General features: G+C 39.3%; 1 protein-coding gene across 27 annotated transcripts in view; it reads left to right on the top strand.

Annotated features, from left to right (window-relative positions):
* The window catches only part of DST (dystonin), a 502,305-nt gene that overhangs the window by 400,538 nt on the left and 77,717 nt on the right, over positions 1-24,050 (top strand). For all 27 annotated transcript variants that reach the window (XM_086707113.1, XM_086707116.1, XM_086707108.1 and 24 more), the window contains 4 exons: positions 1,421-1,916; positions 3,439-4,910; positions 20,888-21,049; positions 22,764-22,934. In XM_086707113.1, coding sequence (XP_086563239.1) covers positions 1,421-1,916; positions 3,439-4,910; positions 20,888-21,049; positions 22,764-22,934 — 2,301 coding nt within the window. The remainder of the gene's footprint in view (positions 1-1,420; positions 1,917-3,438; positions 4,911-20,887; positions 21,050-22,763; positions 22,935-24,050) is intronic.

Here is a 24,050-nt window from a genome sequence, read left to right as displayed (position 1 = left end):
GGCCTTCTTTGAAATATTAATGTGATTGTATAAGTAATTACATTTTTATGAGAAGCTGGTATATGCTTTTTATTGTTTAGAAATTGCTCCTTTGAGGTTTTATTCATTTTGATTGTGGTAAAAGATAATGAAACTTGTAAAACTCATGCAATACAGCCCTGAGGGGTGGAAAGACAGAATAAGAACAGGAGAAAGAGTAAGCAAAACAGAGAGGGAACCTTGAAACAGAGTGGGTTAGACCAGTCTAATTACAAAGTGGATAAATCCACAAGGAGAAAAAAAATACATGAAATTTAAGTCAGATAGAAAAAGCTCCATTGTGGTTCCAGTTAGATTTCCTCCTGTATATGGAGTGGTATTAGAGCAGTGCGGCTAATCCTATACTTTTGAAAACACAAATCAGTCTCGGTAGTTTAGAGTCAATATGTCCTAGTTCATATATGTTCTTACCCTGAAGATAGTGAAAACAAAAGATATAAATAAATATTTGGCAGAAACAATTGCCCCTAGTCTTGGTAGTCTCCCTAAGATAGATAAAATATTATACTACAATTTAGGGGGTGCCTGGGTGGCTCAGTTGCTTAAGTGTCTGACTCTTGTTTTTGGCTCAGGTCATGATATCACATTTTGTAGGATCAAACCCCACATCAGGCTCTGCGCTGATAGCACGCAGCCTGCTAGGTATTTTCTCTCTCTCTCTCTCTCTCTCTGCCCCTCCCCGCCCAGCCACCCCTCCCCACTGGCTCACACACATGCATGCACACTGTCTCAAAATAAATAAACATTTAGAAACTTAATATAAAAAGGAAATTTTTAGATCATTCATTTTATAACGAGAGTCAGTGTTGAGCCTGCACATTCTGAGCAACATGATTTATTGGCTAAAATTTTTATATAGAGTATAAATGTCAATAATCTTATATTTAAAAGAGCTTTTATAAATCAATGCACCATGAGTTAATGTATTCTAACATTGTTATCACTGGACATTTCCTTTGGTGTAAAATGCTATAGAGCATTTAAAATATCCTACCAAGAGACAACTACAAGTAGGAAAATACAAATTTGGTGTTTGTGTGATATGAACTTGTCCAATAGCAATGCTGGTCTTTGTATATGAAAATTTGTACATGGGTTTTTGTTCATTTTGCCCAGACTGCTATATTTACTCTCTTTTCCCCTTTGAGGGATATTATTTTAGACAAAATGTTATCTCTGTGAAGCACCACTGCTCTTTGGATTAATTTAAGATAATTGCACTGCCCTTGAAATAAAAGCTAGGAAAACAGGAACTAAAAAACAAAAGTAAAAACTAGATAAGTAAATACCATTTATGTCTGTTTAGAAACTCAAAGCTCTGTTTTCCATAATTATCCACTAACTTGTATGTTTATTTACCCTTGTTACCTCTTTGCCTTAGATCCTGCTGCAAGAATTTGATACTCGGAAGCCTCAATATGAGCAGCTAACTGCAGCTGGTCAGAGCATTTTGAGCAGACCTGGTGAACACCCCTCTTTCCATGGGATTGTGAAAGAGCAACTGGCAGCTGTGACCCAAAAGTGGGACAGCCTAACAGGACAATTGAGTGACAGATGTGACTGGATCGACCAAGCCATTATTAAGAGCACACAGTATCAAAGCCTGCTGAGAAGCCTTTCTGATAAACTGAGTGACTTGGATAATAAACTCATCACCAGTGCGGCCGTGAGCACGCACCCTGATGCCATGAACCAGCAGTTGGAAGCAGCCCAAAAAATGAAGCAGGAACTGGAGCAGGAAATGAAACAGATAAAGGTGGCCCAGGCCCTCTGTGAGGATTTGTCAGCACTGGTTAAAGAAGAGTACTTGAAAGCAGAACTGAGTAGGCAACTAGAAGGCATCATAAAGTCATTTAAGGATATTGAACAAAAAACAGGTTCGTCTTCTTTTAATACATATATTGCCTGGAAATAGAGATCAAGTATTGCCTGCTCTGTATTTCCAAGCTGTTGCCAGGAAGCTAGGACCCTAAAGAGAGTCTGCCCTCACTGAAATTGTAGATGGAGAAGGGGCCACTCACATGAGCACAGAGAGTCACTCTGTGTTCACGTGCAGATGTAGCATCGGGGAAATTCTGCACACAAAATTGGCAAAAATCCCTTGAACGAAGGCCCGTTGAAATTTCAGATATTTCAACCTGGTTTTTAAAAGATATAAATGTTTGGGGCACCTGGGTGGCTCAGTCAGTTCAACATCCGACTTCAGCTCAGATCATTATCTCACAGTTGGTGAGTTCAAGCCCCGCGTCGGGCTCTGTGCTGACAGCTCAGAGCCTGGAGCCTGCTTCGGATTCTGCATCTCCCTCTCTCTCTGCCCCCTGCTCTGCTCACACTCTGTCTCTGTCTCTCAAAAAGTGAATAAACATTTAAAAAAATAAAAAATAAATAAAATAAGGTAAAAGATCTAAACGTTTTTGTCTTGTGACAGTTTCACTGCATCAGAAAAACAGATGAATACAGTTATTAAAAAGGCTTTGTATCATTTTCTCATCTACAGTTACTTTGTTTCATTCTGCCGCAGACAGCTTTTCTAAAGAAATGTGTGAAAGAGAAGCAGTAGGTGTTTCTCTCTCACCTACTGTGGCCATAATTCTGTGACAGATGAGCCAGGATGTGTCAGAGGCAGTGGTAGTGAGTTACTGCACGTTAGAATGGCCTGCATTTGGCTGCTATCTTTGTTCTGTTTGAAAGTAACACTGAGGGCCTTGCACCTAGTAAATACTCAGTTTATACTTTTTTAATTGATTGGATTTATTTATTGATCGTAGCAGCCGTTTCAGATTTACTCCTTTATTTTGACAGGATGTTGGTAATGAATATTAGCTAGCGTGTTGGTGATTATTCCTGTTACGACCACTTTTATGTGACAGGCAGTAAGCTAAGAACTTTACATGTGCTGTCATTTAATCGCCACAATAGCTTCTATTGATTTTGCCAATTTACATTTGGGGAAATGAGGCTTGGAGGTTTAGTCATCTGTCCAGGGTCTTCCAGCATTTTGAGAGGCCAGGCTGGAACCCTAACCCCTGTAGTCCCCAGGTGCTCCGTAGTGCCCCTATGACAGGTACAAATCACGGAAATGGAAAAGTCAGATTTTACAGGAGGTGGATTATTTATCAGAATACCGTGAACTCTGAACAGTTATCACTTCCTCGTACTAGAATGGAGTTGGCTCCAGGATCTAGCCTTGACAGCCTCTGTTCTTCCTGTGGTGCTCCCCTCCTGCTCCTCCTCAGCCTCCATGTCGGACTTGAGCTCACTTGTAGTTCTTACAGTTAGTGCTAACAGGCTTTCCTTTTAGCCAGTTCTGTACGTTTACTTGGTGGTCTTTCTCTTGGCTTTTCGCAGACAGAATTACGTTTTGATGAAAAATAAACATGTCTGTGATTTCATTTTTAGAGAATCATGTTGAGCACCTTCAGTCAGCCTGTGCGAGCTCTCACCAATTTCAGCAAATGTCTCAAGACTTTCAGGCTTGGCTGGATACAAAGAAAGAAGAGCAAAACAAGTGTCCCCCCATATCAGCCAAACTCGATGTCTTGGAGTCCTTAATTAAAGATCAGAAAGACTTTAGTAATACTTTGTCTGCTCAGTCTAATATTTATGAAAAAACCATTGCAGAAGGTGAAAATCTCTTGTTAAAAACACAAGGGTCTGAGAAGGCAGCCTTACAATTACAACTTAACTCAATTAAAACCAACTGGGATGGATTTAATAAACAGGTGAAAGAGCGGGAAGACAGGGTAAAAGATTCACTGGAAAAAGCCCTCAAGTACAGAGAGCATGTAGAGACTCTCCGGCCATGGATAGACAAATGTCAAAATAACCTGGAGGAAATAAAATTTTGCTTGGATCCTGCTGAAACAGAGAATTCTGTTGCCAAGTTACAGTCTCTGCAGAAGGAAATGAACCAACACTTGGGGATGGTAGAACTGCTAAACAATGCAGCCAATAGCTTGCTCAGTGTCTGTGAGGTAGATAAAGAGGCTGTTACAGATGAGAATAAATCACTGATCCAGAAAGTAGACATGGTCACCGAGCAACTTCACAGTAAGAAGTTCTCTCTGGAGAACATGGCCCAGAAGTTTAAAGAATTTCAAGAAGTTTCCAAAGAAGCTAAAAGGCAGCTTCAGTGTGCAAAGGAGCAGCTAGATGTCTATGATTCCTTAGGACCCCAGGCCTACAGTAACAAATACCTGACTGTGTTGCAGACTCAGCAGAAGACCCTTCAGACCTTGAAACATCAGGTAGATTTGGTCAAAGGGCTTGCACAAGACCTTGTGGTAGAAGCTTCAGACTCAAAGGGAACCTCTGATGTTTTATTACAAGCAGAAACCTTAGCTCAAGAACATAGTGCATTGAGTCAACAGGTTGATGAAAGGTGTTCATTCTTAGAAACCAAGCTTCAGGGCATTGGGCATTTCCAGAATACCATCCGAGAAATGTTTTCTCAGTTTGCAGAGTTCGATGATGAACTAGATAGTATGGCCCCAGTGGGGAGAGATGTAGAAACATTGCAAAAGCAAAAGGAGGATATCAAAGCCTTTCTGAAGAAACTAGAAGCCCTCATAGCAAGCAACGACAATGCTAATAAAACCTGCAAGAGGATGCTGGCCATGGAAGAAACCTCTCCTGATCTTGTTGGAATCAAAAGGGACTTGGAAGCTTTAAGCAAACAATGCAACAAGTTACTGGACCGAGCACAAGCCCGAGAAGAGCAAGTTGAAGGGACGGTTGAGCGTCTTGAAGAATTCTACAGCAAACTGAAGGAATTCTCTACTCTGCTTCAGAAGGCTGAAGAACATGAAGAGTCTCAAGGCCCTGTTGGTATGGAAACAGAGACCATTAACCAACAGCTTAATGTGTTCAAGGTAGGGAATTCTTCATTTTTATATTTAAAAAAATTTTTAATTTTCACTTTTAAAGAGAATTTTTATTTCATATCTTTATTTTTTATTTTTATTAGAAAAATTTTTATTATTTTTCGTTATTAAAATAAATTTATAATTGGTATCTGAAGGAGATTGCCTATTTTGTAGAACCTTCTAATATGGCTGTCATGTAGCGAGCATTTGAGCCTGAAGGAGCATGTTATGGGGGTAACATCCAGGCATGTGGGGACTTGCAAGCTTACTAGGGATTTGGGCCCTCATGGAATAAAACCTGAGATAATATCAAGAGGTCAAAGGGTACTTGAAAAGTTTTAGGCAAGCCTAAAACTAACATTTTAGAGTCTGCGTCTGATGTCATTTACAACTGACATCTGGTGAGCAAAGCCATGTTTTGAACTCTGCTGCAGAGGCCAGCGTATAACACAAAAAGCTTGTTCTCTTCATGTTTGTCTCCCAGCATTTTGTTTAGATGGTGAATTATAGTCTGTTCCTGCTCTTTCCCTTTTTATAGTCTTCTTATCCTTCTTAATTTAATTTCTTTTGTAAACTTTTTCTTCCAGAAGTTCATATTTGTAAAAGCAGAGTGGAGTTCCATGTTGTAATCCTGGTTTTATAAAACAAAGATCTTGGGCTCACACTCCAGAGGATTAGGAAAAAAATTATTTTTGATTGGACTGAAAGCTCCTCCGTGCCGAGAAACGTCTGCCACTTGATGGCACTGAGTGATGCTTAATAAATGGAACATTAGATAAAAATGGTGGGCAGCATTCAGTGTCACTGGTTTTGACCTCATTTATGACAGTATGAGTGAGAGTTGCATCTCCACAGTGGACAAAGACAGGTTCAACCCTGCACTGAGGAGGTCCTAAGTATTGGGAATGCATGGGACCTATATTAGTCTTTGGGGTTGGCGTGGGTCTTGTTCTATTCATGAGGTATGTTTTGCTTTGCAGTAAAGACCAGTATGACAGTAAGTCCCACCACTAGCACATAAAGGATAAAACAAGGCCAAATGAAAATAGAGCTTGCAAAACTATAAATTATTTCCCATGAGAAATGAATATGAATCAGATGGACTATCATATTCTACATTGTTATACTTGGCATAGTGTTTCCTTTGCTCATCTTTAATAACGCTATTTAGGTGACTGACTTTTGAAAAATAACTTCTTATTACTATTATGGTCATTTGGTATTTATAAAATGTGTTTAAGGCCTGGTTCCTTCAGGGCTTAAAAATCTGTGATTCTGTATAGATCTTGATTTCTGAAGGTGAAGGAAGTGTTAACCTTAAAAAATAAAACTGGCAGGTACTTTACCATCAAAAGATAGACTTACTTGAGAATAGCAGAGAATTGCGATGGGGGACAAGCATGCCGGGGCAAAACCATAGGCAAGTCTGGAGAACAAAGGAGAGGAACATTGTTTTATGGAGGAAGGCTAGAAGTAGAGAAGGCTGTTGTCAACAAAAAGTCTATTGGAGTAAACTGGGGTTTGAAAGTGTAGCGGCTTCTCACTGGCTGACTTGTTCTGTCTCTCCTTGGCTGGACTGTTGTGGGGATCGGGGTGGAGGGGTAAGTCCTTCCTTCTGCCTGCCCTGCGGTAGAGTAGTATCCACCTGCAAGGTCTGATTCTTCCTGTGGGATTTGCAATTGAGGACTGAGTGGTAGGGCATGAGAGCTCCCCCTGCTGAACTTCCCATTTTAGTGAGGTTTCCCTTAATTAATTTTCACAAAAGCTACCTTACAGTTGATTTGACTTCCCTAATTACTCTGTCAAACTTTCCTATTTCTGCTTTGCAAAATAGAGATTTCCTATGAGAGAATTCACTCTCGGAAAAACAACGTTCTGGGGCACCTGGGCAGCTCAGTCGGCTAAGTGCCCGACTCTTGATTTCTGCTTAGGTCACGATCTCAGGGTTCACGGGATTGAGCCCCATGTTGGGCTCTGCACTGACAGTATGGAGCCTGCTTGGGATTCTCTGTCTCCTTCTCCTACTGCCCTTCCCCTGCTTGTGCTGTATTTCTCGCCCTCTCCCTCGCCCTCGCCCTCGCCCTCGCCCTCGCCCTCGCCCTCGCCCTCGCCCTCGCCCTCGCCCTCTCCCTCAAAATAAATAAATAAATAAACTTTAAAAAAATAATAAAAAATAAAATGTTCTGTGGCCATTGCTGCGTCACAGGTCTGGGGGAGAGCTTGATAAGTGAGTCCCTGGAGTTTTCTATAGAACCCTGACAAAATCTGAATGCTTAAATGACGGTAATCAAGTAGTCTTCTTCCTAATGAAATTGAAGCATGTTCAGTGCTTTTGTGAAACCTATCATTTCTCTGGATTTTTCTGTGAATTTGTGTAGGAAAAAGGCCTTCATTTCTCTTTACAACTTCAACTACTTGTAAGAAAATGGGCAAAAGTAATAATATTGGTGCCGCTGCTTGTCGATACCTCCTTCTTTGTGTTCCCAAGCATGAATACAGTGAAAAAAAATGGGCTCTCCATGCAGAGAATTCTTTTGAAAGTAAGAAAAAGCAAGGTAGGACGAGCACTCTCACCACTGCATGGAAAGTGTTTTGCAAACTGAAAAGCACTAAAGCATCATTACCATTAACGTTACAGAGATTGTTCTGTTTGATTGTGAAGAGAAATAAAGTGGTCACTTCTTCTAAAATAAACCACTTAGCATGCTGTGTTGTCTCTTTTCTGATTACTTTGGAAGCAGTTGATTGATTTTAATGAAATTTAGTAATAAAGAACATCTTGACATAACTTCAGTGTCTTGAGACCTAGGGACTCAAAAAGAAGCTTCCAAGTGGACAAATCACCTGCATTTAATATATTTCAGCAACAGAGGGGAAAAAATAACAAGAATGTTCTTGTGGTAAATAAAGATGGTGGCATACAGTCACTAATTCTGTTTATTTGTACATGTATGTTTTTTAAAAAGCAGTTACAAGCAGTTAACATTTACGGAGGGTTTAGTATGTGTTAAACGTTATTCTAAATCCTGTCTTTAGTTCTGTTAACAGTCCTGAAACATGGATGCTATCATTGTGATCCCCATCTTGCGTAAGGAAGCTGAGAGCCAGGGGTTAGGTGACCTGCCCAAGGTCACACAGGTAGTAAGTATCACAGCTTGGATGTTTTGGTGGAAATAGTGCAGAACACTGTGTCAGTTTGACTCATCGTGATGCACATCTGATACTTTCTCTGGGAAATTTTGAGTCATCTCTTCTGTAGCCTAATTTGGGTGAGCTAAGTAACCATTGTCCATTTCGAACCAAAAACACCAGGAATACTTACTTGATGAAAGTGTTTTATAAAACCGGCTGTGGTGAGAAACATGAAGTAAATGTGTGTGAACCTGGCTTAGAACCTGATGCGTGGATGCTGTAATGACGTCATCAATGATGCAGTGATGACGGTGACCACCACCGCTGTGGTGGAAACAGAACCAGACAGTTCATGGTCTTCCTGATGGTGTCTCTCTTGATTAAGTTGGCCAATTAATCTGTGTACAATTCAGATTCTAATTTAGTTTTCCTTGGACAGTTAGGCTTTGGTTGAACATTAGTTTTGACATACTATTTTAGGAAAATTAAAACAAGTAGAATAATCTGTATCAAGTGAAAAACTAATAGTTTGCTAAAAATAACTATTAGTTTTTATGATTTCTAAAAATAGAAGAGAACTGAAGTACTGGGTCTATTTTTATTATAGACTTTGAAATGTAATTTAGTTTGACATTACTCTATCTGGTAGCTTTAGTTGAACCCAATCATAGATAAAATCTTATAACAATTTTCCATAATAGCAAGTTTGGAATATGACTGAAACTTAGTAGCTATCACCCAGTTACTCAGTAGGAGGTGTCTTCTATTCACTGGGAGGGTAATGGATTATTTAAACTAGATAAGGCAGACCTCTCTGCTTCCATTTTTTTTTTTCCTAAAAATTATCCTAAGAAATAGCAGCTAATATCCTTGAAAGTTCAAAATTAATTCATGTTTAAGATACCAACCCAAACATAATAATTAAAAACAAATGCTATTCTCAACCAAATGTCCTAATTCACTGTCAGTGAAAGCTATTCCAAGTCTTTGAAAATATTACCTTTTGTGTTAGCTTGAAGTCTTTAAACTATTTTGATTGTGTGAGTTCTGTTTACCATATGTTTTCTGACTTCTAAATATTAGTCTTTGGACTAAAATGTATGCAGTGTGAGGTGTTTTCTATTACTGTTGATAACTAAAGTGTCATTTTTCTACTTATACTTCTCTATATTACATTAAATTCTATGCACACTGTCATCGATTCCTAGGCAGAAAGGGAAAAATTCCCTTTGGTGTTCCCCCATCCCTACCTCCTGGTAAAGATTACTAGCCTAAGATTATCTTCAAGTCTAAATGACGTTATTAAGTAATATTAATATTTCCACATTTTTATTTATCAAAGACACATGTAACCTACTCGCATACAAGGAACATGTCCCAGCAGTTCCTGTGATGTCATCAACAGCCAGTCAGATGTTCTGATCATCATGAAGTAATCACTATCACTGTATTGAATTGATTTAATTTCAGTGAAGATCAAAGAAACTTGATGTTTCAATAAGCATATACACCCTTCACACCTCTATCTAGGCCATGGTAAAATGTTTTACCTCAGAACCTGTTTACTGTTTATTCTGGCCACTCTGTTGCTGCCCCAAATTGTCATTCAGTTTGTCCCCACAAATGAACATATCACCAGTACAAAGCTTTCTAACCCAATTTCTTTTTATTTTCAAAATTGAAATAGTACTACATAGAGCAAAGAATTTTTTTAATGTTTATTTTAAAGAGAGAGAGAGACTCTGCACATGCACTAGTCAGGGAGGGAAAGGGGGGGAGACAGAGGTTCCAAAGAGGATCCTATGCTGACAGCAGCGGGCCCTATGTGGGGCTCAAACCCATGAACTGTGAGATCATGACTTGAGCCCAAGTTGGATGCTTAACCGACCGAGCCACCCAGGTGCCCCCCAAATTTTTAAAAAAATTTATTTATTTTGAGAGAAAGAGAGAAATGGGGAGGGGCAGAGAGAGAGAGAGAGAGACGGAGAGAGAGAATCCCCAGCAGGCTCCACACTGTCAGTACAGAACCCGATGTGAGGTTCGAACTCACAAACCATGAAGTAATGACCTGAATTGAAATCAAGAGTCTGACACTTAACCTGAGCCATCCAGATGTCCTGGGAGCAGAGAATTTTTAAGCCAAGCTGAAACCATAGAACACCTGCCTAATTTGCTGTGATACATGTTCTCTGGTCCAGGTAAAGTCATTGTTTAACCCAGGTGTCTTCATTTGGATAGTGGGTGAGCTACAATGCCAGTTATCATGAGACAAGTGAAACCAGGCAGTTTGAGCCTTATCTGTAAACAGTATTGCTAAAATAAATCACTTTCCAAATATCTTCCTAAGATATTTATGAAATGATCCTAAAACAACATCTGTGATGTCACCATATTTTTAAAGATAAAATTATCCAAAGATACGCTTTAACACAGTGGATTTTAAAGAGGGTGCCCGTGTTGTTATGTAGAGGTCCATGACAAATCGTTCCCCATTTTTGTTGAGAACAGGAGGATATTAAATAAGGCTGTTGCATAAGAAGTTTTTCTTAGGGAAAAAAATTCTTACTTGACTGGACTTCTGTTAATTAGAGTATATTAGCAAGGCACTTGCACGATGCTTTTCCTCTAGTATTTTTAAAAATGAAAATGTTCTCACTATAGAAACCATGACTTGATGCATAGACCTTATGGGAAGATCACATCATTTAATCAGCTACATCAACATGGAATTTAAGATTTTAGGAAGAAGGAATATCATACATGCTGGGTAAGAGAGAAATCCAAAGAGCTGGCGCTGATCTGTGTGCTATCAATAATCCCTCATATTCTCATGTGAGAATATGACATAGCATAACACAGGGGTGCCCCCCTTCATACATCAAACACAAGAATGTACTGTACTGAAAGGAGTGACTAAAGGGAAGTTGGCACTGTGTGTTCTCTTCCTGCTTTTTGCTAACTAACGCTGTCACTCTTTATGCTGCGTGGTCCTCTCTTCTCTTGCTTCAATTAAGATTGGGGAATTACAGTAGGTTGTTCTGATGGCAGTTTTAGCCAGAGATTTTATAAGGCAGAGTAGGGATGGGGATTCTTTTTTTTTTCTTTTTTTTTTTTGGTTGTTTTGATGTTAACGGGGTAAACCTGTATCACCATTTTAAAGCAATCCCCCAAGAGCACAAAACTGCAGCTTCTACTGTCATTATCATAGGCGTCCCTTTAGATAAAAGGTGTTCTACATAATTTATTAACGTGGAAAGTTGCTTAAAGGTGCGTGTGTGTCTTTGTGCATGTGAGACAGAATTTGCTTTGTGGCTATAAAATTACACATTGGTTTCCTGTTAAGGAAAGTTTGACCTGTAAATGTTTTATAAATGGTTGTCTCCGTCTACAGTCGTTCATAAAACAATGTCTCACAGAGGTAAATGCTGTGATTGTAAGTTAAGGGAAGAGCTTTTGGAGCTGTCCAGGAACCAGAATACCCTGAGAAAATCTCTGTACTCACATATCCTGTTCCTCACTTGCCTTTAATCACCTTAATTTTAAGACTACTTTATTTCTTTGGTAGTGTTTCAGTATGAAAAGTGTTTTCAGGTTTTGTCTGGTTTTTGGTTTTCTGAAGGAAGTTGAAGGGGATCATTAACAGGTGCATTGGTTTTGCTTACTGGATGGCTTAAAAAAAGAACTTTACCTTTTAGAAGTTACAGTGCACATATGGATATATTTCAATTAATAATGTTACATATAGAATCATTTTATGTTAGGTAGAATTTTTTTATCCACTGTCATCTGAAAACCATATTGAAGATAGAAGAAAAACAGTATTTCCGTAACTCACAGGAAAAATAGCAAGTGCCAATTAAAGCTATTAGCTAACATTCACATCAAGATAAATTCCTGTCAAGATCAAACAGTAAATCTGTTAAGTGTTTCTAAAGTTATTTCCTTTGTGGTGGGGTCTGCATATCCTACTTTATTTTAAATATAAACTGTTTCCACTGAAATAAATAGCTATTGCATATCCATCTGATAAATACCCTCAAAAATCCTTTAGTCATTTATGTGAAGAAGTTTATTAGTTTGAAAACTAAAAACATGGGTTCTTTCAGTTTTCATTATCTAGTGGTGCATCTGTTTGAGAAAGAACAGAATTTGTTGTTCCTAAGGCTTATTTTTGTATCACAGCAAAAAACAAAAAACAAAAAAACCCCAACAGATCACATGTTTCTTGTTTGCCTTCTGATCCAGATTTCAGTAGCAAGCCATTGGGCCAGGAAAATACTTCTGTCAGTTTTCATGGATAATATTTCATTTACTCACACATTTTCTACTTACTGCACATTGAGTTTCTTAATATCGCCAGTCTTTCAGCTCTAAAAACTCCATGTATCAGTTGATAAAATTAGCCTTTAGCTTTTCTATGAAATGGATTGTTGCACTTAATTCTAAGAGTTTTCAGTAATTATTCTTTTCAAAGACTTAATTTAACTTTAGAAAAATAAAATGAGAACGTGGTTCTACTTTGCTCATTTTTCAGTTGGAATTTGTGTGCTTTTCCAAAATCATCTGCCTTTAGAAGATACTTTAGCTAGATCACATCTAGTAGGCAACATAAAGTAAGTAAAGTCACATTTGGGGAACATTTAACATTATGGCTTTTGTATATATGAAATAACAGTGTTGACTATTTTTCAGAAAAACTTTGCTTATTTTATTCATTGTGTATTTCTCTCTTATGAAAATGTGAGAGATCTAGATATAATGATTAATATTTAACAGTTTAATATATCTTAATTTTGTTAGTATCAGAAACTTTAACATTTAAAGTATCTGTAAACAGGGGCGCCCGGGTGGCTCATTCGGTTAAGGGTCTGACTTTGGCTCAGGTCATGATCCCACAGCTTGTGAGTTGAAGCCCTGCATCAGGCTCTGTGCTGACAGCTCAGAGCCGGGAGCCTGCTTCAGATTCTGCGTCTCCCTCTCTCTCTGCCCCGTACCCACTCATGCTCTGTCTCTCTCTGGCTTAAAAATAATAAAACATTTTTTAAAAAGTAAAAAAAAAAAAAAATAAAGTAGCTGTAAATAAGTCAGATTTGGGAGGAAGAGATAAACCAGTCTAGTTTTGCTCTAAATGTAAGAGTTCTTTAGTTATCCAGATAGATTTTTGGAATGTGATTTTAAGTAACAAAGGTATATCTATATATCCATATCTTTATAAACACATGTAGGTATGTATATAATTGTCATAAATACCAGTATAACATTAATAGTTCAAATTTTAACTTGAAACAGAATTATTAGGCTCATCATTTATAGGATTAGTTGAAATTAGTTTAATAAAACAGGAATTCTGTTATTAAATAAATGGCATGTACTTAAACATAATCACCAAAGAGCATTTTTCCACAGCACTCCTTACTTCCAAACTGTATATTGTACCCATTTCCCCATCCGTATTCTCCACTGTACCGTAAATTGTATAAGGACAGGGGTGCTGTATCTCTGCAGGACAGGGGTGTCCTTGTATAAGGACTTGTATAAGAAATTGTATATGGACAGGGGTGTGCACCAGTGTTTTGCCAGTGTTTACTGTGGTGTTTGATAGATAGCACTTTTTGATGATGCTTGTATTTATGAACAAATTATATGTGTAGTTTAAAAAAATACACTAGCCACCTCAACTGTGAAGGTTACATTTTGCTTTTCTTAGCATTATGTAAAGCCAAAATAATATTGTGCTAATAATTCAGAGTTAGAGTTTAAGGTGATTTGGGGCCATTTTTGGGAAAAGTTCTTTGAGGATCTCAGAATGTTTAGGGAAAGGTACTCATCCACATTTCATGGAAAATTTAATATTAATATTACCATGAATACACAGCTTTCCAGTCTTACATATCAGTACAGTGACAGTTGGGAGTAAAACCCGTGGTTTCTTCTAATTCTCAGCCTAGTTCCCAATCTACTGTTCAAACAAGGAAACCGTGTGCACTTTTTAAAAAATCTGATTAGCATCTCACAATAGCCTCTGTGCTTAAGTACCATAGGATTTGGTGCTTGTTGAAATATTTCACTTCTTGACTATGAAAAATGGGCATTGATACTGTGATATTGATAGGTGTTTTTATACATATTTTTCTTTATAGATGGCTATATATGTGTGTGTGTGTGTATATGTATATATTTTGTTTTTTTCCCCAACCTAATGATAGCCACATACTGAATTGCATCAAATAATTGTCGAATGGGTGTTATTACATATAGAGTTACGGTTACAGATAGATTTTTTAAAAGATCTAATACTTAAGTTTATAAAAATAATTTTGGAACAGTATTTCATATTTGGAATAATAATTTTGTTATTATTAAAAGTACAAAAGTTCCCTGCCACATCATTTATGTTCAAATGATGATTGTTTTGTGAGAGTGAGAAAAAACAATCTACCTTTATTTGTAACTCTGCTACTTCTGGTAATGTTGCTTATTTTGTAAACTAAAGAATAGATAGATTTTATAATATTTAATTAAAAGTATTAATTTTTCTTACAGAGGTTAAGGTTTTTCTTGCTGAATTTATTTTCAGTGTTTTCAAAGAGCGTTCAATAGATAGCAATCTGTGGAAGTGATTTTGTTTATTAAATATCCAGAGTTACTGACTGCCCTTGATCTTTGCCTGGGCCTTGCATGAAGCTCCAGGGGACTGTGTGGGGTTATTAGTAACTACTGATATTCATGGCAGCGGTGCTCAGGGCCGTGCCCACAGGAATAATTTGCTCTGGAGAACAGTTAGACTTGAACTTGGGCTTTTAAAAGGAATGACTCAACATTGGACCCAAAGTGATCCGCACTTTGCATCGCAAATGCTACTTAAACGGTGTGCAACTGCAGCATATGAGGGTGTGGTTTCAGCCGAAAGGTGGTGACCTGTGTAGTCCCTTTCTTCTTACCTCCCCCCCTCCGCCCCCGCTATTTAATATTCAAATGAGCGCCGTGACCGGCGTTGACGAAAGGATACCTTCGGGGAGCCCCTGGTGTCAGGTTCTGCCTCTGCAAGCCCTTCGGATCTCTCCCCATGTTGAACTCCATAGTTGGTGGGATTTCGAGGATCTCTGAACTCGAGCCGCCCCTCTCCCCAGCTCCATGACTGGGTCTGATGTGCGCTGATGTCACCACCGAGCTATTGCATTGCAGCCGCTCGGCCTCTAGGTACCTCCCCCTGAAACAGCCCGCCGGCTCCCGAGAGGGGGCCAGGAGTCAAAGAAAAGATGACGGCGAAGTTAAGTCGCGGGAGGGCGTAGCAGCGAAGAGAGGGAGCTGCATGCCCGGAGCGCTGCTCTGCGAAGGGACGTAGCAGCTGTTGCTTGAAGAGAGAGGGCGTTGCTGGAAGCGCCCTGGCTCGGGAGGATGCCTCCCGAGGACCGTACTGCCCTAAGGAGCTGGGGACCGCGCAGGACGTCCCTGCTGGAGTTCCTTTTCTGCCTCCTCCACCGGCCACCTCTGCCTCTCTCCAGCTGTAGCTAAAATGAAAGCCAAACCGCGGCCGCAATTGGTCAATTCCAAAGGTTAGAGTAGACTTGGTTTTGAGTTGAATGTGAATTACGCTGCTTGTGCCTTAGAGGAAACCCGGAGCTCTTCTTTGCTACAGTTTCCTCAGGTGGAATAAGCCTTAAGGAAGATCAGATAAGACTCTTTGGAAATGACTTTCTTTTTTCTTTTTCTTTTTTTTTTTTTTTTTTAAGGGGAGTTTATAGCACACCATGCTTTCTAACTGTTTACTTTAAACGGTTGCTGGATTGTCCTGGCTTGGCTGTCCAAAAGTCTATTTTTTTCCTTTGGGTAGCCTCGAAGAAGCTTAATATGGGAAGAAAAACTGCCTTTTGAACCAAGATTATTTATAGCTACACCCAAAAAAAGTAAAAGAAAAATTTAACTTTCTTAACAGCATTCGACAACGTATTTTTCGCTGAGGATTTGTTTTTGTGCCTTGACCTGAACAATACATGGTCCCTGTGTTTGTCTTTTAAGTTTCTGAAGCATGGTTTATTTATAAAGGAGATGGAGTTTTGCAAGCCTTCTTTAAGTGGATTACAGTTAACCAGAGTTCTGCCGATATTAACATTCAGCCTAGCCTGTTAAAATGCTTGCTCATTTGGAAATTTTAACCTGGAAATCTCAGATGCAAAATTAGACTAAAAAGGGAAATGGACTGACAGTGGAATGTTTTGAGTGTTTGAGCCACTGTTAAGTGTGTGTGTTTGTTTGTTTTCTGTGTTTTGGAGTATGTGAAAGGGAACCTGGGGGGATACGGGAAGGGGGGAGGAAGGAGATTTCTGTTCTTTGTTCTCAATGCACTTTATTTTTTTAAGAATCATTTTAAAAACAACCAGGTAAAAGGATAGTTGCATTTAAGACTGATGCACTGATGACCTTAAACACCTCCTATATCACAACCTATATTGTTTGAGCGTGTCTTTATGCTGACGACACTTCATAGTGCTGTCCAGAAGTATACTTTTTTGAAAGATGCTTTACCTTCTTTCTTATTTTCTGTGTCAAGAGCTGCAATATTTGTTTTAATTGTCTACAAAATGGGGAAGCCACTCAGCAGACCAGACTGTTTACGTCAGAATCCCCCATGTGTAGGGAAAGGTGAAGAAGAGGAGGACCTAAATATCGAAGACTGTTATGTCCCACAGCGGTCAATCTATGATACTGTTAGGCTGAATGAACAGATAGACTCTGGTTCAAAGGGTAGCCTCTCTTCCAGGCATTTTACAGATCGGACTTTACCCTACAGTCACAGAACACTGGATGTTAGTTCTCTATGCTCTAACGGTGCCCTTGCTTCTTCCAGTGTATTTGAGCTGAGAGGTCGTGAAGCTAACAAACTAGATGAAAAGATGATCTTTGATGCGCTCAAACTAAATAGTGATATCATTCGAACCACCGGATTACCCAAAGCCAAGTCCCATGCAGAAAAGAAAGAACATAGACGGTCATGGCGAATGTTTGTCCCAGCCAATTTTATGGATTATGCAAACAAAAGTGAAAGCTCTTTTGTTGAACCTACTGATATGTCAGATGCTGTTCCCAAGGCCAGCAAGTGCAGATGGGGTACTAATTCTCTAACGTCGGAGGAGGATGACTCTGGTTTATGTAGCCCTCCAGCAGAGAGGGAAGAAAAACAGGGCATTTTAACTGGAGACCAGTCACGAATTAGAAGCTTATCTTCAGCTGAAGATATTCATATGGCAGAGCAATACAGGCCATTTTTTTCTGTTTATTCCATTAGTGAGCAGAAAATCCCATTGCTTTCATGTAGAAGTGCCCACCCTGATGAAAATTTCAAAATGATTTTGCATGATGTTCCTCCACTAGATGAAACAAAAGGTGCAAATGGTCAAAGGGAAATCCATGGTGAAAATTGCTTTCTGCAGAATGATTTAGAAGAGAGCACTGTAAAGTGTGATCCATTGATTATGTCAGGAGATGGGGAAAGCCAGTGTATTTCTAACACTGGAGAAGAATGGAAAACCTATGGATCAGGAGAATCCCAAATCACGGCACAAAGTGGGAAATTTCTGGAAAATTCTGAGGATTTACATCTCTCTCTCACAGATGTGGAGGGAAACGATGCAGATTGTGGTAGCACGAGTTTAGTAAAAAATGTGACCGTGTTGACACCAGATGATTCGGAAGAATCCAACGTTGCATCTAAAGAGGCAGTGGAGGTGCCCCTTTATTCCCGGGAGATGGAGGTGGTCCAAATAAAGTGTTCCCCGAAATTCATACCAGTAAGAAAGCAAGCAGCTTCCAGAAAAGCAAGGGCCCAGGCAGGAATATTGGACACAGTCTGTAATGGCTTTCAGTCAGCTCAGGTAATTAATGGGGAATGTGAGACTGCAATGCCGGGCGTTTGTGGTTCCTTTTTAAAGTGGTCACTAGTGTTTCTAATAATGATCAAATCCAGTCTTTTATTTTGGGAGTTTGCCTAATACCCCACAAGATGCCAGGTATTGATAAAGTGATCATTGTAACAACTTAATTAGGGACCTTTTTTTAAGAATGATTATTCCCAGCTGTTTAGATTCCTACTGTTGCTTGTGCAGGTGCTGGGCTGTTCCCCTGCATTTAGAGTGCTTCCACTGTGAGTTTATGTGAACATGAGGCTTTTACACAAATTGTGGTTTAAGACTCTGCCATTTAAGGGTAGTTCTGTTGTATTTATTAAGGTTGAGCAGGCCTAGTCATGAAGGTACAAACACACAGTATTCTATTGTTGTGGTCTGCGAAGTAGGCTACTCAAATTAAGGACATTTAAAATGTGCTGAAAATCAGAATTCTGTCAGTAGCTCTGGACACGGAAGTAGAGAAGCTGTGCTGTATTTTGCAGTCATTATAGCTGCTAACTTTTTGTGAGCGGTGAAGGAGGTAAGAAAGTAAAGGGTGCAGCCTTGTAATAAGTAGAGGCTGTTTGTCAAGCCTGTAATTTTTTTCTTCCCACTCGGATTGAAGTTCAGCTATTTTGGTATTTTTACAAAGCTCTTCTGGTAAACTTTGCCTCAGAGGTAATTTTATTTTATTTTAAGCTTTGTGTTTGTGTACTTATGGGTTAGATTAGGGGGAAAGTCTCTCTTCATAGGTATTTGTTACCACTGAGAGATAAGGAATTTGGACAGTATCAGAAACGTTCCTCTTCCCAGCCTATGAAGTCATTGCTCTAGGCAGCATTGCCCTTTCCTTCAGCTTGCGTGAGATGACATACTAGTTTAAAAGCTTAAAAGTACTTTTTTTTTTTAATGTAAAGGATTTTGCAGTCTATTTGTAGGAAGTAATTGAGCCCTTAGGAATATACAGATTCCTCAGTAGTTTTCTTCTTTAACCCTTAGTATATTTTTTGTAGCACTTCAGAAAATTACGACTCACCCAGACCTACTCTGATATGCAGCCTTAAAATTGATTTCTTTAAAACCAAGATCAGGGGTTAAGGCAGTTTACTAGAATGTTATCTTAGGTTTTTTTTGCCCTGAGCATTATCTGACAGGAAATGTAGAACTTTTCCCTGAATCCTTCTATACCAGACAAGTTCCTGGAATTAAGAATGCAGCAGTTTTCTTACTGTCCCTCCTTCTTTTTTGTAAGTAGTAAAACCTCTCCAGAGCTCTTAGTTCCTAGAAGTAGTTAACTTAGAAAGTGGTATAGAAAAGAAGTAGCATCTCAGTTTCAAATTCTATTTTTACCACCTTGCCACAGAATTATGAAAACTTTTTTTTTTCCTCAGTGATTTGAGGAGTTCTTATTTCTTTGGTTATGTGTAATTGACTTTTTGTATTCAGCACTGCTGTATAGAAACAATTAGCCAGTATGGAAATTGTCTATAAGGATTTTATATACAAGAAGAAACTCGGGCTTTTAGCAGAGAGACTTCTAAGGGAAATGATCATTTATTTGTTTGCTATTCCTAAATTTACTCATACATGCAATAACACAGAACTATCTTGTGCGCCATGCCTTAGGCCAGAGTCTAGACAGTTTTTCTTGTAGCCTCTCCATTATTTTCCATACTGTGTAAAATTATTTTCCATACTACCTCCGTAATTTTTTAAGTATTATTTTGTTACTTGCCTTTTTAATGTTTCCATGTATTCTGTTAACTGTTCATTTACTTGGACTATTGGTATATTATATGGTGCCCTGTGGTGTAATGACTCAAACCCCAAACTCGGCCGTGTCTTAGTATCTAGCTGAAACTTCCCTTCTTTGGTTAAATTCATCTCTTTTTCTTCATGGAATCCTTTAAGTCCTGTATTTTAAACATTTGTATGTCTATGAAAGAGTTAACGTATTATCAGTATTCTCTTTTGGGGAGTTAATGCCATCCACTCCGAGATGTAAATACAATTTTTCTGTACTGACACGCATTCGGCAAATAATTATTAGGTACATATTACATGCTAGGTACTGTGGTAAGTCCAGGACATAGAATGACTATAAGCAAGACAACTTTCTGCTTTCACGGAACTTGCATTTTACTCTAATACATGAGATTTGTTTGCCAGTTACAGGCACTGGAGGACTGTTAGTTGGATGAGACTGAGAGTCAGAGGGAGGGCATGGGAAAATGGTTGGCAGTGCAGGGGGTGGCCATAGAGTCACTGGAGTTGCTGTGCTGGCCATGTGTGTGAGCACATCTGTGGGGTGAGGTCTCTGTGCTCTTGCAAGTCCTTTGGCATCTCACTAGGCATTGAGGGGGCTGGATGGGTAAGGATCTATTCTATTTACTATGCCTGCCTAAGTCTTTTCTCTTTTCCTAACTCTGTATTTGGGCTCCTCTGGCAAGCTATAGATTGACCTCTCAGCTCATCTCATCGTCTTGTCAGTTATCTTCTTTCCCAGTTTGAGTCTCAAACTTCAGTTGTCAGCTAGCAGCAGTTATCCTTAGAGGAGCTTGTAAGGGTCCATGCCCAGGAAGACTGATCTTGGGCCCATCTTACCATTTTGCCCCTTTGCATTTTCCATACTGTTTTTACTAGAGTTATATTGGAATGATAGAAAATATCTGGTTTATGCTAATGAAGCAGTAGAGAGAGGACACAAACTCTTTTCTTGGTTTTATAGGTAATCTGATTAAAGGTACTTAGAATATCATTCTTTAAAATTCCTGAGTTGTTTTGATAATATGAATTTATATTAAGTTTAGTTTCTTACTGTTATTCATAAGGTAGCTGTCACATATGAATAGCCAACAAAAATTCTTTTTAACTCTGATAACCGATACTCGATCATTGAACAAATGTTTGTATTTGGTGGTTGTTAGATAAGGTAATTTATATAAATGATTGCTCTTCCAACTGCAGGTATTCCAAAAAGAAGAGATTGAACCTTTGCAGGTTCAACAGCAAGATGTGAACTGGTTAGGTCAGGGCCTTATTCAGAGTGCTGCTAAAAGCACCAGCACCCAGGGTTTGGAGCATGACCTGGATGATGTCAACGCACGGTGGAAGACTCTCAATAAGAAGGTAATTTTTCCATTCCCTTCATTGTTATTTCTGTTGATTATTATTCTCTAGCATTTGTTGTGACTCGTCATATTTATAGTAGCTAAACTTCCCTAAACATGCCTACCTTTTTATGTTGCTGTCAACTCGGCAGCCCAAACTCGGATGCCCACAGGGCTTCAGTGGGCAGCATAAATGAAACGAGTAAGCTGGGTGAAATAGGACCTCTCCCTGCCGTTAACTTGACTTTCATAGAGGCCCAGTAGTGCCAGGGTGATTCATGACCTTGTGTTGAGCGAGCACATACACCTTCAAAGGTACAGCCGGTACTTAGCTCCAGCAAATCATTCCATGTAGGGATCTAGGTTCACTGTTGCCAGATAGTCTGCTTATTTTCAAAGGAACCTGAAAATCTCACTTTTTCTGTGAAGCCTAATTTTCAAATGTCAGCAACTAATTTTACATTGTATAATAGGTCACGCTGTGCAAGTGAAAGCCACCGTGTCTCTCTTTCAGTCCTGGTCTAAGGGTTTACCACCCTCACTATAGACTATTAACTCTAAATGGCATTTCATTTATGAGATGTAGATCCCACTTTTTTCTAAATGCCCACGAAGGAAAACACTGGAAGACAATGCTCTGGTGTCTTAAGGAGATCATGCTGAAACACAATGGCAGCCCTTTGCATGACGTAAATTATCAGGACATTGTTAGGGGACGACTGTGCTTATCTGGGGGTGGTGGTTTTTGTTCTTGTAGTTTTCTGTGCTTTGAGATCTTAGGCAATTGTGGCCAGATCTCAGAACTACGTTTATCATTCTTTAAAGTCTGATTCGTACTGTAGTGCTCTTCAAACACAATTGGAATGTAGTGTCAGGTGCAAATATATTCAGTAGTGCTTAAAACATCTTGCCAACTACTTTTTCAGTCCTGAAGGAAAAGATCTGTGAGAAGGGCAATAGGATATCTCTGTGTAGGACACAGAGACTCCATTTACTAGAATACAAAGGGTCCGGTTTGTCCAAAAAGCCTGTAGGACTTAGAGCTAGCAGAATTTAATTGGATACTTCACAGGCAGTTTTCCTAGCAAAATAAAAACCTGTTTCTCTCTACTATAAGTTTTTTTAATGTAGTCTTTTAAAATATTCATCAGTAGGAAATAAAATATGAAGTCAAAGGATAATAATAAAAATGACTAAGACATTGTTTCTTTTGGTAATCTTAAAATATTTGAATTATTCATTGCTAATCATAAATGTACTGGGTATTTCCAAAGTCTCAAAGATTTCATCTTTTACATTACCGTTTGGGATGGTAACCTTTTCTTCCTGGCTTACTTGCTAAATTTTGACTCCTTTCCACCACAGTCCTGGCCACTGTCAGTGCTTTGGGCAGATTTTAAGTGAAAAGGAGAAGAAAAAGCATTTTTTAATGTTTGTTTATGTATTCTTTTGAGAGACGGAGGGGGAGAGGCAGTGAGAGAGGGAGGCCGAACCCCAAGCAGGCTCCATGCTTTCAGCACAGAGCCCACTGTGGGGCTCGAACCCACAAACCGTGAGATCATGACCTGAGTTGAGACCAAGAGTCAGAGGCTTAACCAACCAAGCCACCCAGATGCCCTGGAAAAGAAAATTTGTGACCAGATGGGCAGATGAGCATGAACAGTGGTGGCTGGTGGGCAAACTGCATTTTCTGTGAAACCAGTAAATAAGCCGTCGCAACGGAAACTCTGCAGGTAGCTCAGCGGGCAGCCCAGCTGCAGGAGGCACTGCTGCACTGTGGGCGCTTCCAGGACGCCCTGGAGTCCCTGCTCAGCTGGATGGCAGACACTGAGGAGCTTGTGGCCAACCAGAAGCCCCCATCAGCCGAGTTCAAAGTGGTGAAGGCCCAGATACAAGAGCAAAAAGTAAGTTCGTGATACTTCCGTATTGTGTTTCATGTCCCATCATAACCATGAGAGTAAAGATTTACCTTGTGACTCTCTGTAGTGATAGGATATTCTAGTTGACTGGTTGTTGATGCTCTAGGTATTATTTTTTAGTCATTCAACAAATATATACTCAACATCTGCCAGGTTTCAGACTTTGTTTCAGCTGCTGGCAGTGATCCCTGAACAGAAAAGATGCAAGTTCCTCACTGAGTTTAAGGTTTAGTGGACAGGGAGGAAGAGGGAGAGACTGTAAACAAAGTAAGTACATGGTGGTAAGTTAGCAAGTGATAAATAAAGCAGGGGTGAGAGATAAGTAGGAAGTGACAGAGCGAGGATGGACAGGAAGTGCTGGAGTGGAGTCTGGGGGTGGGTATGTATGCAGTTTCCAGTAGCGTCGTCAAGGAAGATTTCACTCACTGAAAAGGTAACTTGGGCGGAAATGTCGTCATTCCCTTGCATAGCAGATTGATCTGTATGAAATTGCCTTTTTAAAAAAAAAGTATAGTTGACACACAATGTAACATTAGTTTCAAGTGTAGAATACAGTGTGATTCAACAAGTTTATATGCTACGCTATGTTCCCCAAAAGTGGAGGTACCGTGTATCACCATACAATGCTTTTACAGTTCTATTGACTATATTCCCCATGCTGGCCTTTTATCCCTGTGACTTATTCCATAACTAGCACCCTGTATTTCTCCTTTTTTTTTTATAGCTTAAATACAGGCCGTTTCTTGTGGCTCAGCCTGTACGAAAGAAGCAAATATTTGATTCATATATGCTAAAGAATGTGTTGTGTCTTTTGACACTACTAATACAGGACCAAGTTGGAAAGAAAGACACACTTGCTGAAGGGATGATAACTTACCAAAAAAACCATTTTGTGCTCCAGATGGTGATGGTCAGTTAGGACGTATTTAGTGACATTTTCAGTACTAATTTGTCAGCCATGACTTGAAATGGCACATGGGAGGGGCCTAGCACACAGCACATTGGTAAGGTTTTTCCCGTGTGGAATCTTAAAAAGAAAGGAATGGATTAAGAGGCTTAATTTAGTTTTGACATTCAGTACTATTTCTAAAAATTCTTTGA

The sequence above is a fragment of the Puma concolor genome, chromosome B2, assembly GCF_028749965.1.
Source record: "Puma concolor isolate L17-30 chromosome B2, mPumCon1.1.hap2, whole genome shotgun sequence".
NCBI classification, from domain to species: Eukaryota; Metazoa; Chordata; class Mammalia; order Carnivora; family Felidae; genus Puma; species Puma concolor.
Note: the sequence above shows the minus strand (reverse complement) of the source record. Positions and strands in the feature narration are given on the sequence as shown.